The 14,237-nt window shown below is 36.9% G+C and overlaps 1 protein-coding gene across 1 annotated transcript in view; it reads left to right on the forward strand.

Moving 5' to 3' along the window:
• Positions 1-14,237, forward strand: part of Prkar2a (protein kinase cAMP-dependent type II regulatory subunit alpha) — a 76,972-nt gene that overhangs the window by 26,499 nt on the left and 36,236 nt on the right. Inside the window, exons 2-3 of the mRNA XM_048794061.1 lie at positions 10,162-10,293; positions 13,183-13,266. Of these exons, the coding sequence (XP_048650018.1) occupies positions 10,162-10,293; positions 13,183-13,266 (216 nt within the window). The remainder of the gene's footprint in view (positions 1-10,161; positions 10,294-13,182; positions 13,267-14,237) is intronic.

Consider the following 14,237-nt stretch of genomic DNA (forward strand, 5'->3'; position numbering starts at 1 on the left):
AAAAAAAAAAAAAAAAAAGAGTATATCAAATACTGCCTGGTATATAGAAGGCATTCAGTTAATATCTATTAAAAATTTACATTTTTTTGTAGCTCATTGGTAGAGCTCCTGTCTCACACATGTGAGACACTGGGTTTAATCCTCAGCACCACATAAAAATAAATAAAGAGGGTCGGGGTTGTGGCACAGTGGTAAAGCACTTGCCTCTCATGAGTGAGGCACAGGGTTTAATTCCTGGCACCACATAAAAAAAAAAAATAAAAACAAATGAAATATTTAAAAATAAATAAATAACTAAAGATATTCTGTCCAACTGCAACTTAAAAATATATATATTTTTTTAAAAAATTATTGCTTCTAAGCTAAGAATCTCACCCATTTTTCATAGAGCTGAGAAATATATTTTCTGAAAAATGACTTTGTTACAGGTAGGATTTATTTGGTTGTTAATGTGTTTCAAAATTGCTGAGTAAGCATTTATATCATTGTTTTATATTCTTTTGGGAAAGTTTCTTGATATTAAATTGTCATATAATTTATTTATTATCTTGTAAGGCTAGGAATTCTATTATTATTATTATTATTATTATTATTATTATTATTATTTTGGTACTAGATTGAAACCAGGGGCCCTTAAATACTGAGCCATATCCCTAGCACTATTTAATTTTTATTTTGAGACAGGGTCTTGCTTAGCTGCTTAGGGCCTCATTAAATTGCTGAGGCTGGCTTTGACTTTGTGATCTTCCCTGCCCCAGCTTCCCAAGTTGCTGGGATTATAGGAGTATGCCCCTGTGCCTGGCTAGAAATCCCTTTTCTATTCCTCAATCTTTTTCTTTGAGCATATCAACTTATTTGCTTTTGGAAACCTTTGCTAACATTCTATACCAAAATCTGTTGAAAGGAGATTGAAGAATGTATTCTCATATGTGATCAATCTCCTGAGAAGAAATAGAGTATGGATCTTCCAGTTCTGTTCATCTCTCTTTTTTGACTCCAAAAGATTAGTGATATCGGGGCTGGGGTTGTGACTTAGTGGTAGAGCTTTCGCCTAGCACGTGTGAGTCCTTGGTTTGATCCTCGGAACCACGTAAAAATAAATAAATAAATAAACATATTAAAAAAAAAAAAGATTAGTGATATCCATTGGTATCTGTAGAACAGATCTGATGGATGAAGAGTACAATGATACCCCCTTCAGAGGTCACTGATGGCATTAATTCATAAATTGCTGCTTGGTCTTCTGTAAGTATTGTTTATTCCTTGAACTTTGCAGAGACCTCACACAAGTACAAAGTATTATCCCTCTTTTTTAGATTTTACTATTTTATTAAGGATTTGAAACCTTTTAGCTGGGGGTGGGTTTGTGACTCACTGGTAGAGTGAGCATGCATGAGGGCCTGGGTTTGATCCCCAGCACTAGAAAAATAAAAATAAAATAAAACTTTGCAGCAAAGAAATGTATTGTTTTCTCTCCTTTCTTTGTTTTCAAAAGGAGACTTTTAAAAGTTGTAGATGGACACAATACCTTTATTTTTATTTATTTATATGTGGTGCTGAGGATTGAACCCAGGCCCTCCCTCACACATGCTAGGCAAGCACTCTACTACTGAGTCACAACCCCATCCCTGCTCTCCCTTCTTAAAATATAGAAGAAAACTTTTTTCTGACCACTCTTCTCTCCCCAACCATCACTCTTTTTCCTCTCTCCATACCTTTATAGCAAAATGCTTTAAAGAGTTGCCTACATTTGCTGTTTCTAGTTTCTGTGCTTCTGTTCTCTCTTAGTGTTGAGAGCATTTTGCCAGAAGTAATGGTTGAGAGGCGAGCCATTAAGATGATGCTGGATTGATTCAATTGTATATTAGACCTTTACTGTCCGCTTAGGCCTGCTACTTTGGAGTTCTCACCGGGATTCCTGGAGAGTTCGCATTAGTTGGGGAAGTGCGGGAGGAGGGATTTCCGGTTGGTGGTTCCTGGAGGAGCCACGTGGGTGGCGTTGGGGAGAGTTCCCAGGGAGCCTGTGTGGAGTGTGCTGGTGGAGTTCAGAAATAAAGTTTGTTCGCTTGAGTGGCTCGTGACTTGTGCCCAGCCAGACTGGGGTATCTTGGACCCATTCTAATCAGCCTTTTGCTTCCATATCTAACCCAGACTATCTTTGAAGTTGCTCACTCATGTTCTTTAGACCTTCATTTGAAGGATACATTCTCAGTAAGCTTAGCCTGTCTAAAATTCACGTCACTTTCTCCCAAACGCATACACATATACACACACACACATTCTCTCTCTCTCCATCTCTCTCTGACTCTGTTTCTGTCTCCCTTCCTTATTTTATTTTCTTTACTCCTTTATTTAAAGTCTGTCTGAACTTACTTATTATTTTGTTACCTGGTTCTCTGTACTAGAGTGTAAGTAAAAATTCTGTTTGTTCATTGGTATGTAGCTAGCTCTTTGAGTAGTATGAGTAAATATGGATGAGTGGATAGATAAAAAGGCAAAGAAGGAAGGAATAGAAATCAGGAGAGCTTACTGTAGGAAGAAGAGATCAAGAATACTTCTTAGAAGGAGACAAAAATTACACTGAGGATTGAAACACATGGTTATTGTTTTATTTGTACCAGGAAGAATGCCATCTAGATGAAAGAATGTTGTAAAGACTTGAAGGGGGATGAACTGTCCCTGGCTGCTTTGGATGTAGGAGAGCAAGTAAAATAAAGTTGGAAACAGAGGTAGGGAATGGAAATCCTAACATGCCCAAGAACTAGTTGTGTGACCACATATTCTGTGTCAAAACTGTAGAAGAGACTTTTCTAACAATTCAGGGTGACTAAATGAATAACAATCTGGAACATAAAGCAGCATAGAAGAGTAGCAGTTAGTGTCTCCTGTGAGTCCAGCCCTAAATTTTAAATATTATCTTCTATTATTTACCCTTTATATGGTTCTAGTTTTGTTATCTCCTCTTAATATTGAACAGACCAAGGATCAGGGATATCAAGAAACAGCAGGTAAACGGGTGGATGGGACCAAGCTCAGACCTCAGTCTAAGTCTCTTCAAAGGTAGGCTGTCTCTGCTGCTCTCTCTTGCAAAGCACTGCAGTTGAAAAGCTGTGCCTTCCAAGTTCTGCATTGTAGCCGAACAACAGTCCTTTATATCAACTGATAAATATATTGAATGAGGAGAGTTCATGAATTCTTTTAAGTGCTGCTTCCTTGGTATAGTCCTAAATTAGTTTTAACTGTCTTTGAGTTTGAAATGTTAGTCTGAATTTATTAATTTCAAACTCCATCAGAAAAGGAAAATGTTTATTTATTAAATACGTATTGAACTTCAAAGCACATTAATTAGAAATCTGTTGGCATTATGCCACATTTAGACAGTAAGTATGCTGAATCTATTGATGACTATGAAAGTCAACAGGATAGTTCACTGAGAATCTGGTGTCACATCAGTCACTGATTTCGGAACGGTGGATACTCTTTACTAGATAGCCCTGTCTTGTAAGGTTTACATTGTATACAATATACTAAAACACTGAGTATACAATATTTTTCCACCCATATTTATCTTAAACTGAAATATTACTAAGTATTGCTTAAGATAATTTAGAAACCTGGTATTGTAGACTGAATTGTGTCTTTTTTTATCAAATTCATATATTGAATTTGAATTTCTGCAAAATTCAGGATATATTATTGAAAAGTCTAAAGTCATATAAGAAATTCATTGACTATATCACAAACTGAAATTTTTAATCTTATAAGTTACATGTTATCTATATTGACTGAATATTAACTTTATACCTTTTTGTTTCTTGCTTTCATCATCATCACATACACAGTATCACTAAAGATAAATATCACCACAATGTAGTCTATATTAGATCCTGAACGGCTTAAGAATTTTAAAAATACCACAATTCAACTGATCAAATGCTCAACAACGAAAAGGGCAAAACAATCTTAGAATGATCCAAATATTTAACAATATTTAACCCTAGTTTCAATCCTTAGCACTGTCATAAATAAATAAATACCAGTGTGATTGTTTTTGGAGATAGGGCCTTTAAAGAGGTAATTAACACTAAGCAAGGTCATCAGGATGGGACCTTAATCTAGAAGGACAGGTGTCCTTATAAGAACAGGAACAAACACCAAGAGTGGACACACAGAGAAAGGACTATGTGAGGACATAATGAGAAGTCAGCTGTCTGCTAGTCAAGGAAGGGGCCTCAGGAGAAACAAAACCTGTCAATACCTTGACCTTGAACTTCCAGTCTCCAGAACCATGAAAAAATAAATTTCTGTTATTTAAGCCACCCAATCTGTGGTATTTTGTTTTGGCAGCCTCAGCTGACTAATATACCCAGGCTATTTCAAGTGTTTGTGGGGGCAGATAGGCAGCACAGGGCCTTGAGTTTGTGATCAGGATCTGTACTCATTTCTTTGTAGAAATTAGAGGTTTTTTTTCCCTCACAAATAAATTTTAATGATTCATATTTCTTCCAATTAAAATTTGGAAGAAATTGTGCTGGGTAATGTGTTTTCAGTTTGTACAGTATCACATTACTAACTAGTGACATCTGCTGGAGAACCACAGCAAAATTTCCTTAAGCAAGGGTCTGTGCTGTTTTCATCTTCATTTTCAATAAATCTTGAGCATCTTATCATACATAGTGTGGTTCCCAAGGCTATGTATAGGATGGCACAGACTCTGGACCTTTTCCAAGTAACTCATGCACTAGCACAAGCTCCTTGATATGCAGAAAGGGCAACAAATCATATTGACACTTAAAAATGGATTTGGGGCTGGCAGTGTTGCTCAGTGGTAAAACATGTTTGAGGTTCCAATCAAAAGAAAAAAAAAAAGAATTTTTACAAAGAAAAGAAAACAAGGGAAATAATTAGGGAACAAGAGGAAGTAGAGAGGTTGGGTAGCAACAGAGAAAGAGGGGAGAGGGAGATGAGAACAGAGTTCAAAGCAGGGTGTGGGGGGAGAACATTATATTAAATAGTGTTAGAAGAACAAATACAAAGGACATACGCTTATTTTAAATAAGGTATTTAAAAGCATCAAGGAGCCAGGGGTGGAGCTCAGTGGTTGAATGCTTGCGTAGCATGTACATGTACAAGATCCTGGATTTGATGTCCAGTGGCCCGCCACCCTCCAAAAAAAATTCACTGGGCTCAGTAATCCCAGTGATTTGGAAGACTGAGAAAGGAGGATCACAGGTTTGAGACTCGCCTCAACAATTTAGTGAGGCCCTAAGCAACTTAGCAGTACCCTGTCTCACAATAAAAAGATATAGCTATGTGGTAAAGTACCCCTGGGTTCAATCCCAAGTACCCCTCAAAAATTGAACTCACAGAAACAGAATAGAATGTTGGTTGCTAGAGACTGATAGTAGGGGGAAGTGTGGAATAGCTGTTCAGTGGGTATAAGGTTTTACTTATGCAGGATAAACAATACTGTGTTGTGGACTTGCAAATTTCTTATGAGGGGATAGCTCATATTAAGTGTTTGTATCATAATAAATAAAGAAATGGAGAGGGAAGTAAATTCAAAATCAGTTTTGGAAAATCGATGCATTAATGTCTTTCCACAAATAGAACATAAATAATTTTAACAAAAGCATTCCCTTTTTTACTTTTGGGTTTTTTGTTTGTTTTGTGGTCTAGATGTTGAACCCAGAGCCTTGTGCATGCTGAGGAAGTACTATTTATTGAGCTATGTTTTCAGCCCCAGCTACTTTTGTTTAAATTATAGTAGTATATCTAAAGGCTTGAAGACTATAATTAACATTTGTTGCCTCAGTTATATTAATATATAAAAATATAAAAATGAGCTAGTTGACAAAATACTGTCCTCCAACGTTGAAGGAAAAACAAGCCTAGAAATAAACTTGCCCAAGATGAAGTGTCACTATCAATAAAATTGTGTCAGTTTTATCATTGAAGGTTTAATTTTTTAAAACATTTAAATAAAAACTTTCATACATAAATAAAAATTGAGAAAATGTAATACTCATGCATCCATCTTTTTCCCGTAGTGAAGGTTTTTTTAAAAAGTAGATTATTGAGCTGGGGTTGTGACTCAGTGGTAGAGCACTTGCCTAGCATGTGTGAGGCCCTGGGTTCAATACTCAGCACCACATAAAAATAAATAAATAAAATAAAGGTATTATGTCTAATTACAATTAAGTAATAAATATTTTAAAAAGTGGATTATTATAAGTAGACATTTTTAAGTCTTAAACATGGAGTAGCTGAATAACATGATGTCTGGGGCTGGGGATATAGCTCAGTTGGTAGAGTGTTTGCCTCGCACACACAAGGCCCTGGGTTCAATCCCTAGAACCACACACACACACAAAAAGAACATTGTGTCTGTTCAGATGTCCTTGATGCAGCTTTCCCAATATTCTACCAGAATAACCTATGAAGATGCAAAAAGTAGTAGCAAAAATAGTCCAGGAACTAAGATAAGTGTCTACCTTAATCTTTGGGGCAGAACTGAGATAAGCACCCTGACTTCATCTCCAGGATGAAGAAATGCTTGGAGAAAGGTGGTGAGTCATTAACTCTATTCCATTATTATTTCTTTGGCTCAGTGACCAAGACCCACACCAGCCAGGACCTGGGCATCTGCCCTGCAGGACATTATTTGATGCTGTTTCTGGGACAGGAATGGTGTCTTTTCTTACACTATTTCCTCTAACTTTCTGTATCTGTTTTAGGAGGAAACCAGGTCCACATTGAGAAGGCAGGGTATTGGTAGCATTATAGAACAGAGGTCATGACCCACACAAGTAAAGTATTAAGGCAGAAAAGGGAGAGTCCTGTGTACAGGACATGCTGGAAGCTACCATCTCTGAAATGTTTAATGTGTTCAGAGAACCATTGAGGAATGGAAAACTAGGATATATTTGGACCAGGAATGCAGTTAGTAAGTGTCTTTAAGAAACTGGGATTTAAATTGGGAGTGTATATTAGCTTATCCTCTAGTTATAGATATATGGATTTTTTTTAATAACACAGGACTTCTCAGAGCTCTTTGTTTATTTAGGTTTTTTTTTTTTTTTTTTTTATGTGGTGCTGGAGATTGAACCCAGTGCGTCATGCATGCTAGGCAAGCACTGTACCACTGAGCCACAACCCTGATATATGGAGTCTTTTAGCTATCATACAAATGAATTGAGATTAGGGTCAAGAACTTTTTTTTTTTTTTTCCTTGCCTGGTAACAGATGAGAAATCCCAACAAACCAATAAGGGCCTGTGAATGAAGTGAACAAATTAAGGATATGAGAGGAATGAAGGCCAGAAAGATTCACTACAAAAGACTCAGTACAGTTCAAGAAAACATTACCTTTATGAATTCTGAATAAATAGGAAACTCAATTCAATACTTAAAGATGTCAAAAAGAGCAAAGTTGTTAAGGGCAAAAATCTGTGATGGAAGGCAGCATTGAAGGAAGAACAGTTGTCAAAAGAGCTAAGATAAAGAACAGGACTAAGCTAACAATAACTAGTATTCCTGAAAACCAGAACAAATGAAATAAAAGTAATAACAGTAATAGCTTAAAGAATTAGGGTTTACTGCATCCTGACTGTATGCCAGGCACTTGAATACTTAAATCATTAGGACAGTATTCAGAGGAAAATTGCTTATTTGAACTCCTTTATGCAGAAGAAAGGGTGGAGATTTGCAATAAATCACCTCTGGTCACACAGCTATTGTAGTTAATGAAGCTTTATTAGAAGAAAACTTTCCCAGCCAGGCATGATAGCACAAGCCTATAACCGCTGCACCAGCCCAGGAGGCCAAGGCAGGAGGATCAGGAGTTCAAAGCAAGGCTCAGCATCTTAGCAAGGCCCTAAGCAACTCAGTGAGACCCATCTCTAAATATTAGAGATTTTAGAATTATTAAAAATTCTATTAAAAATTATTAATAATTATTAAAAAGGACTGGGGATGTGGTTCAGTGGTTAAGCAACCCTGGGTTCAGTCCCTGGTACCAAAAAAAAAAAAAGAAGAAGAAGAAAACTTTACCCAGCATGTAATGATCTATACTGTAAAGAGGGAAAAGGTTTGGTTTGTTGAATTCTGAGTGACATCAGTGATCACATATCACCTGCTAGCTAGGTTCACAAGAGTTGGCTGTACCAATAGCTTAAGAAAATAGTGAAAGCAGCTTGTAATACACAAAAATACCTTTTGCTTGTAGGATTCAGGAACATTTTGTGACCTTAGGGATCCATTGGAAAGAGAGAGCAAGAGCATCCCTGAGAACCTATTTATTGAGGGGAAGACACTTGAGAAAGTTCCATCCAAATGAGGCAAGGGATTGGGTTTCAGGGGGGTGTAGCCAGTTTCATTGGTGTGACACCCACTCCCAAAGCGGAGGTGCCCAGTCTCACACCTCTGTCGCTCAGAGCTAAGGGTTCATGCTGATTCCTATGTGGCAGCTCTCGACAATCACATCTAGATCATTTAGACAAGACAGTTTTGTTAGTACAAACCCTTTTTTTTTTTTTTTTTTTTTTGTACTGAGACTGAACCCAGGGGCGCTTAACCACTGAGCCATATCCCTAGCTCCTTTTTTATATTTTATATAGAAATAGGGTCTTGCTGAGTTGCCTAGGGGCCTCGATAAATTGCTGAGGCTGGCTTTGAACTCGAGATCCTCCTGCTTCAGTCTCCCAAGCTGTTGGAATTAGAGCCTTGCATCACCACACCCTGTGCCCCCCTTTATTTTGGGGGTGTACCAGGGATTGAACTCAGGGGTACTCGACACTCAGCCACATCCCCAGCCCTATTATGTATTTTATTTAGAGACAGGGTTTCATTGAGTTGCTCAGCACCTTGCTTTTGCTGAAGCTGGCTTTGAAGTCTTGATCCTCCTGTCTCAGCCTCCCGGGATTATAGGCATGTGCCATCATGCCCAGCCCCTTTTAAAAAAATTCACTAATAATTCATTGTATATTTGCCAGCAGTAATACCACAGGTAAGATTCTAAAATAATGATTTATATAGGCATCTCTAGTCTTAATCTTTCTTTTTATTCCATATTTGTACTCCTCTCCAATATAAAACATCAGTGTGTTAGTAGAGTTTTAGAATTATTATTCCATTACTAATCACAGTTCTTTTTTAAGGTTGGAATATATTCTTCTGAAGGTGGATGGTTCAATCCCCAGTACTGACAAAAAAAATTTTTTGTGAGACATGATGTCATAGATCTGTACTCCCAGCTTACTCAGAAGGCCAAAGCTGGAGGATTGCTTGAATTCAGGAGTTTTAAAAGTTATACCTGCACATAATTACTCTGAAGTATTTTAATTCATTTTTTGAGTAATTACCTTTGTTTCTCTTGTGTTTATAGTACATATATATTATACTTTATGTTTTTTTTAAGTTTCTGTTTCATAACTTAGCATAGGTAGCACCTTCTTATTTGTACTTGCACTACCATAAGATTTAGCAGGTGATATATTTATCATCTCTTGTTGTGTCCCAGGACAAAACACTCAGGGTCACTCCAGGTGATCTGGGCTACACGAAATAATCACACAGAGACACAGAAATCCTTTTTTCTTTGGGTCCTGTGAAGGCTCCTCTGACCTTAGGGGTAGAGAGAGAGAGAGAGAGAGAGCGCGAGGGAGCGAGCGAGCGAGCGAACAAACAAGAGCGAGCGAGTGCGCGGCACACGTGCTGAGCCCTTTTATTGGGGAGAAACCGTTCAAATGAGGCAAGGGGTCAAGTTTCAGGGGGTTGAATTTAGCTTGTTGATGTCTGCTGTCAGCAGACTGATATCTAGGGAAGCCTTGCCCATCTCATGAGCTGTGTGGGGATCATGGCAGAACAAGCGAAAAGACCAGAGCGAAGCCTGCCCAAACAGAGGGGCAACGTGGGCTCAATGCCCATAGTTCACACACAGCCCATGGCTGGCTTTTGCCACATCTCCACATTCTCATCACTCAAGGCTAAGGGGCGCTCGGTTCCTATGTGGCAGCTCCTGACAGTCTCTCTCCTATTTTCTATCATCATTCTCTAGAGAGTTGGGTTTTTAATACCCAAGGGAATACCTAACAGTAGTAGGTACTTAATATATATATTAATTGAAAGAGGGAATTTAAAAGAATCATTAGAACTTTAGAAAACAGTGAATAAAAAGAAATTGTGTACATTTCCTATTTTTCCTAAAGTCATGCATCTCTGTTTCTTCTCTCCAATTTTAGTCTGTGCAGAGACCTATAACCCTGATGAGGAAGAGGAAGATAATGATCCAAGGGTAAGGACTAAAGCAAAAGTTATGTAGAATTATTGTATTTCTCAACTATCTCCTTTCTTTTACATACCAAAATTTAATCATACTGGGGCTGGGGTTGGCTCAGTGGTGGAGCTCTTGCTCTAGTATATGTGAGGCACTGGGTTTGATCCTCAGCACCACATAAAATAAATAAAATAAAGGTATGGTGTCCACCTACAACTAAAAAGATATTTTTTTAAAAAAAATTAATCATACTGATGATTAAAATAAATATAAATTAAAAAGCTCTATAATAAGATGTCATTTTTTATTTTTTTAATTTAAGTTTTATCTTTTTTGGTGCTGGGGATTGAACCCAGGGATACTTTAAACACTCAGCTACATTCTCACTTCTTTTTATTTTGAAATGGGGCCTCACTACTTGCCAAGGCTGGCCCTGAACTTTTTATCCTTCTACCTCAGCCTCCTGAGTTTGTGGGATTACAGGTAATGGTGCCACATGCCTGGCACCATTTTTTTATCTAGCAGATTGAAAGCAGCACTGTTTAAGGGTGTGATGAGGAGTACCTAGCTGTAGCTAAATCAGAAATCTTAAACATGATGAAACCAACTGATTCAACTGTTAACCCAAAGGGGAATTTAGCCCTAATAAACAGATCTTTCCTAAGAATATACAAATGGAGACCATTACAGTGTTGTAATAATGAAAAATGGAAACAAGCTATATGACCTTAAATAAAGGAATACCAGGGATTAAACTATGTTAAATTCAAGTCAACAGAATCTGCAGCCATTGAAAATGATTATATAGGGTAGGATAATGGCATAGAATATATGTTTGTATGAGGTACATTTTAGAATATTTTATAACATAAAAATTTAAATATATTTATCTGTTTATGTATTTGTTTTTATGTATATACAGATAATTAAAGACACTTTAAAGTTTTATCATATATACTTTAAGATGGGTAACCTGTGAAAGATTTTTGAAGTATTCTAATGATAAAATGCTACCATCATGTAATTACAAATTTAGAATAAATTGATAAATTTCAATATCCTGGATACTATAAAATTCTTAATGTTTTTAAAAATTAAGACACATTTTTTCAACTTTAATATTACATATTTAAAATAATGGCATTTCTGTCAGATTAAATGATATACTTTTTTAGAGTGAAGATATTGCTTTGAGGGAACTTGATAGGTATCTCAATTATAATACCAGTGTAAGGTAGTAATTATTTCTTTTTAGTTCAGGAAGCATTCATTATCTATAATAATAATGAAAATAATAGTGTTTTGACCACCTATTATGAATGCAAATTATCGTTTGTTTAATCCTTATGACAGTTAAATCCTTAATTGTTATTTAATCCTTATGACAACTTTAATTTGCAGATACCACTACTCCTGCTAATAATAAATTGTTAATACTTTAGCTTATACAGCCATTGTTTACTTACCATCTTTACTTAGATGTCAATAGACAATTTAACAAGAACTCCTGATTTCCCTTTAAATATTCTTTTCCTCCCCCAGCCTTTCCCTGTTTTCATTTATACCAGCTCCAGTGTTCATTTGCTTTGGCCGAAAACTTGAGAGTCCCCTTCAGTTTACTTCATTTTTACCCCCACATCCAATTTTTCAATAAATCCCATGTCTTCAAAGCATATTGTGTACTTCTCAGCACCTCCATGGCTACCACCTTGGTTCAAACCACCACCATCTGGCACTAAGATAGACACTCTGGCTTCCTGGCTTCCATTCTAATCTTTTTTCAGACTTTTCTTCATTTAGCAGCCAGTATGTATCTTTAAAAACAGTCAGATTTCCTCCTCAGTCATTATCCTCAAATCACTCCCATGGTGCTAGAGAAAATTCCAGTTTCTCTATGATTTACCATGACCTCTGATTTGAGCATCTTTCTCTCCCCAACCCCCCAGCCCAGTCTCTTGATTTTTCCCTCTTACTCTGTATCAATCACATCTATCTCCTAGTTATTTTTCGAATTTGATATTCAGTCTCCTATTGTAAAACCTTGGTTTTACTTGCTCTTCCTACAGAGCATGACTTACTCCCTCAGGTTGTACTCATTTCCTTGAGATATGTACACATTGTCACCTGAATGAGGTCTAACCTGTGGCTTCCCCCATCCCCATCCCCTTCACACTTCTTATCTCCCTTGCCTTAATACTCTCTAACATATTTATATACTCATTGAAAGTAAAGGTAGATATTTTTGTCTATGAGTTCACTGCTGTGTGACAAGAGTTAGGATGGTACTTGGCACTGAGTCTGGACTCAGTATTTTTTTTTAATTTTAATATTTATTTTTTAGTTTTCGGCAGACACAACATCTTTCTTTGTATGTGGTGCTGAGGATCGAACCCGGGCTGCACGCATGCCAGGCGAGCGTGCTACCGCTTGAGCCACATCCCCAGCCCTGTACTCAGTATTTTTTGAATGAACAGATTTATAACCCTTTGCTTTACATATGAAGACCTTGAGGCTCCTTAGGGATAGTTGACTTGCTGCCAGTCACACAGCCATCAGATAGCTCCAGAGTCATGCTCGTCACCCTTGTATAACATTGCTCCTTCACATTCAGGATATTGCTTGGTATTTGTGTAGAATTAAAATTATAGAAAGCATGCTTTTAGTTTTTCCTACTTTAAAAAATACATACATACATATATATGTTTATGGACACAATGCCTTTATTTTTATGTTGTGCTGAGGATTGAACCCAGTGTATCACATATGCTAGGCAAGCACTCTACCACTGAGCTACAACTCCAATCCCAAATTTTTCCTACTTTTTAAGAGAAAGAGATATATCACTTTTTAAGCAGGTAAGTTTTAAATGGAATAAACCATTTTCCCTGGCTTTATTTGGTTTGACAGGTGATTCATCCTAAAACTGATGAACAGAGATCCAGACTTCAGGAAGCTTGTAAAGATATTCTTCTTTTCAAAAATCTTGATCAGGTAATAATGATTTTAAAAATATTTTTATTATAATTACTTTTTAGTTTTTTTCCTATTAATCATTTAAAGTTTGTAGCATTTTAGTCATAGTTGTATGAAACATGAAATCTTGGATTCATTTTACTTTACAAATATTTTATTGTGTTGACCACTATAATGTGAACATGATTTTTCACATGACTTTTAATATTTTTTCTGATCTGCTTCAACACTTCCTCAAAGATAATGCTGGTAATATGAGGACCATGTGATTTAGTGTTGCCAGAAAATGCTCTAGTCTGCATGATTCTGGCCTGGCTTGGTTTGGAGGGTCTGAATTTATGCTGCAAATGGATTCATTTGTCCAAAGATGCTCTTTTGTAATTTTCTTCACAAGGTAACATGTTAACCCACTAGAATTATGTGATTATTTTTCATACCTCAGATATTGGGCTCCTGCTTCTTGGTGAAGATCTTAGACAAAGAGCACTTCTTGCAAATCATGTATGTCTTAGAATCTGTGGTGTAGCCTGTTCTTCTCTTGGTGGTAGAGATAGAGAACAAGGACTGCCTCCTAAGGATAGACATCCGAGTGCAGGTGGCCTGTAAACAACAGAAATTTATTTCTTACAGTTCTGGAGACTGGGATGTGTAAAATAAAAATATCAGCAGATTCTGTCTCTGAAAGACCTACTTCAAGGTTTGTGGATGGTCACCTTCTCTCTGTATCCTCACATGGTAGAAAAAAGGAGGGAACTTGCAAGGGTCTTTTTTATAAGAGAATTAATCTCATTCACTAGGAGACCCTACCTCCTTAATACTATTTTGTTGGGAATTAGGTTTGTTTGTTTGTTTGTTTGTTTGTTTGTTTTTAAAGAGAGAGAGAGAGAGAATTTTAATATTTATTTTTTTTAGTTTTTGGCGGACACAACATCTTTGTTTGTATGTGGTGCTGAGGATCGAACCCGGGCCGCACGCATGCCAGGCGAGCG

The sequence above is a fragment of the Marmota marmota genome, unplaced genomic scaffold (assembly GCF_001458135.2).
Source record: "Marmota marmota marmota unplaced genomic scaffold, marMar, whole genome shotgun sequence".
NCBI lineage: Eukaryota > Metazoa > Chordata > Mammalia > Rodentia > Sciuridae > Marmota > Marmota marmota.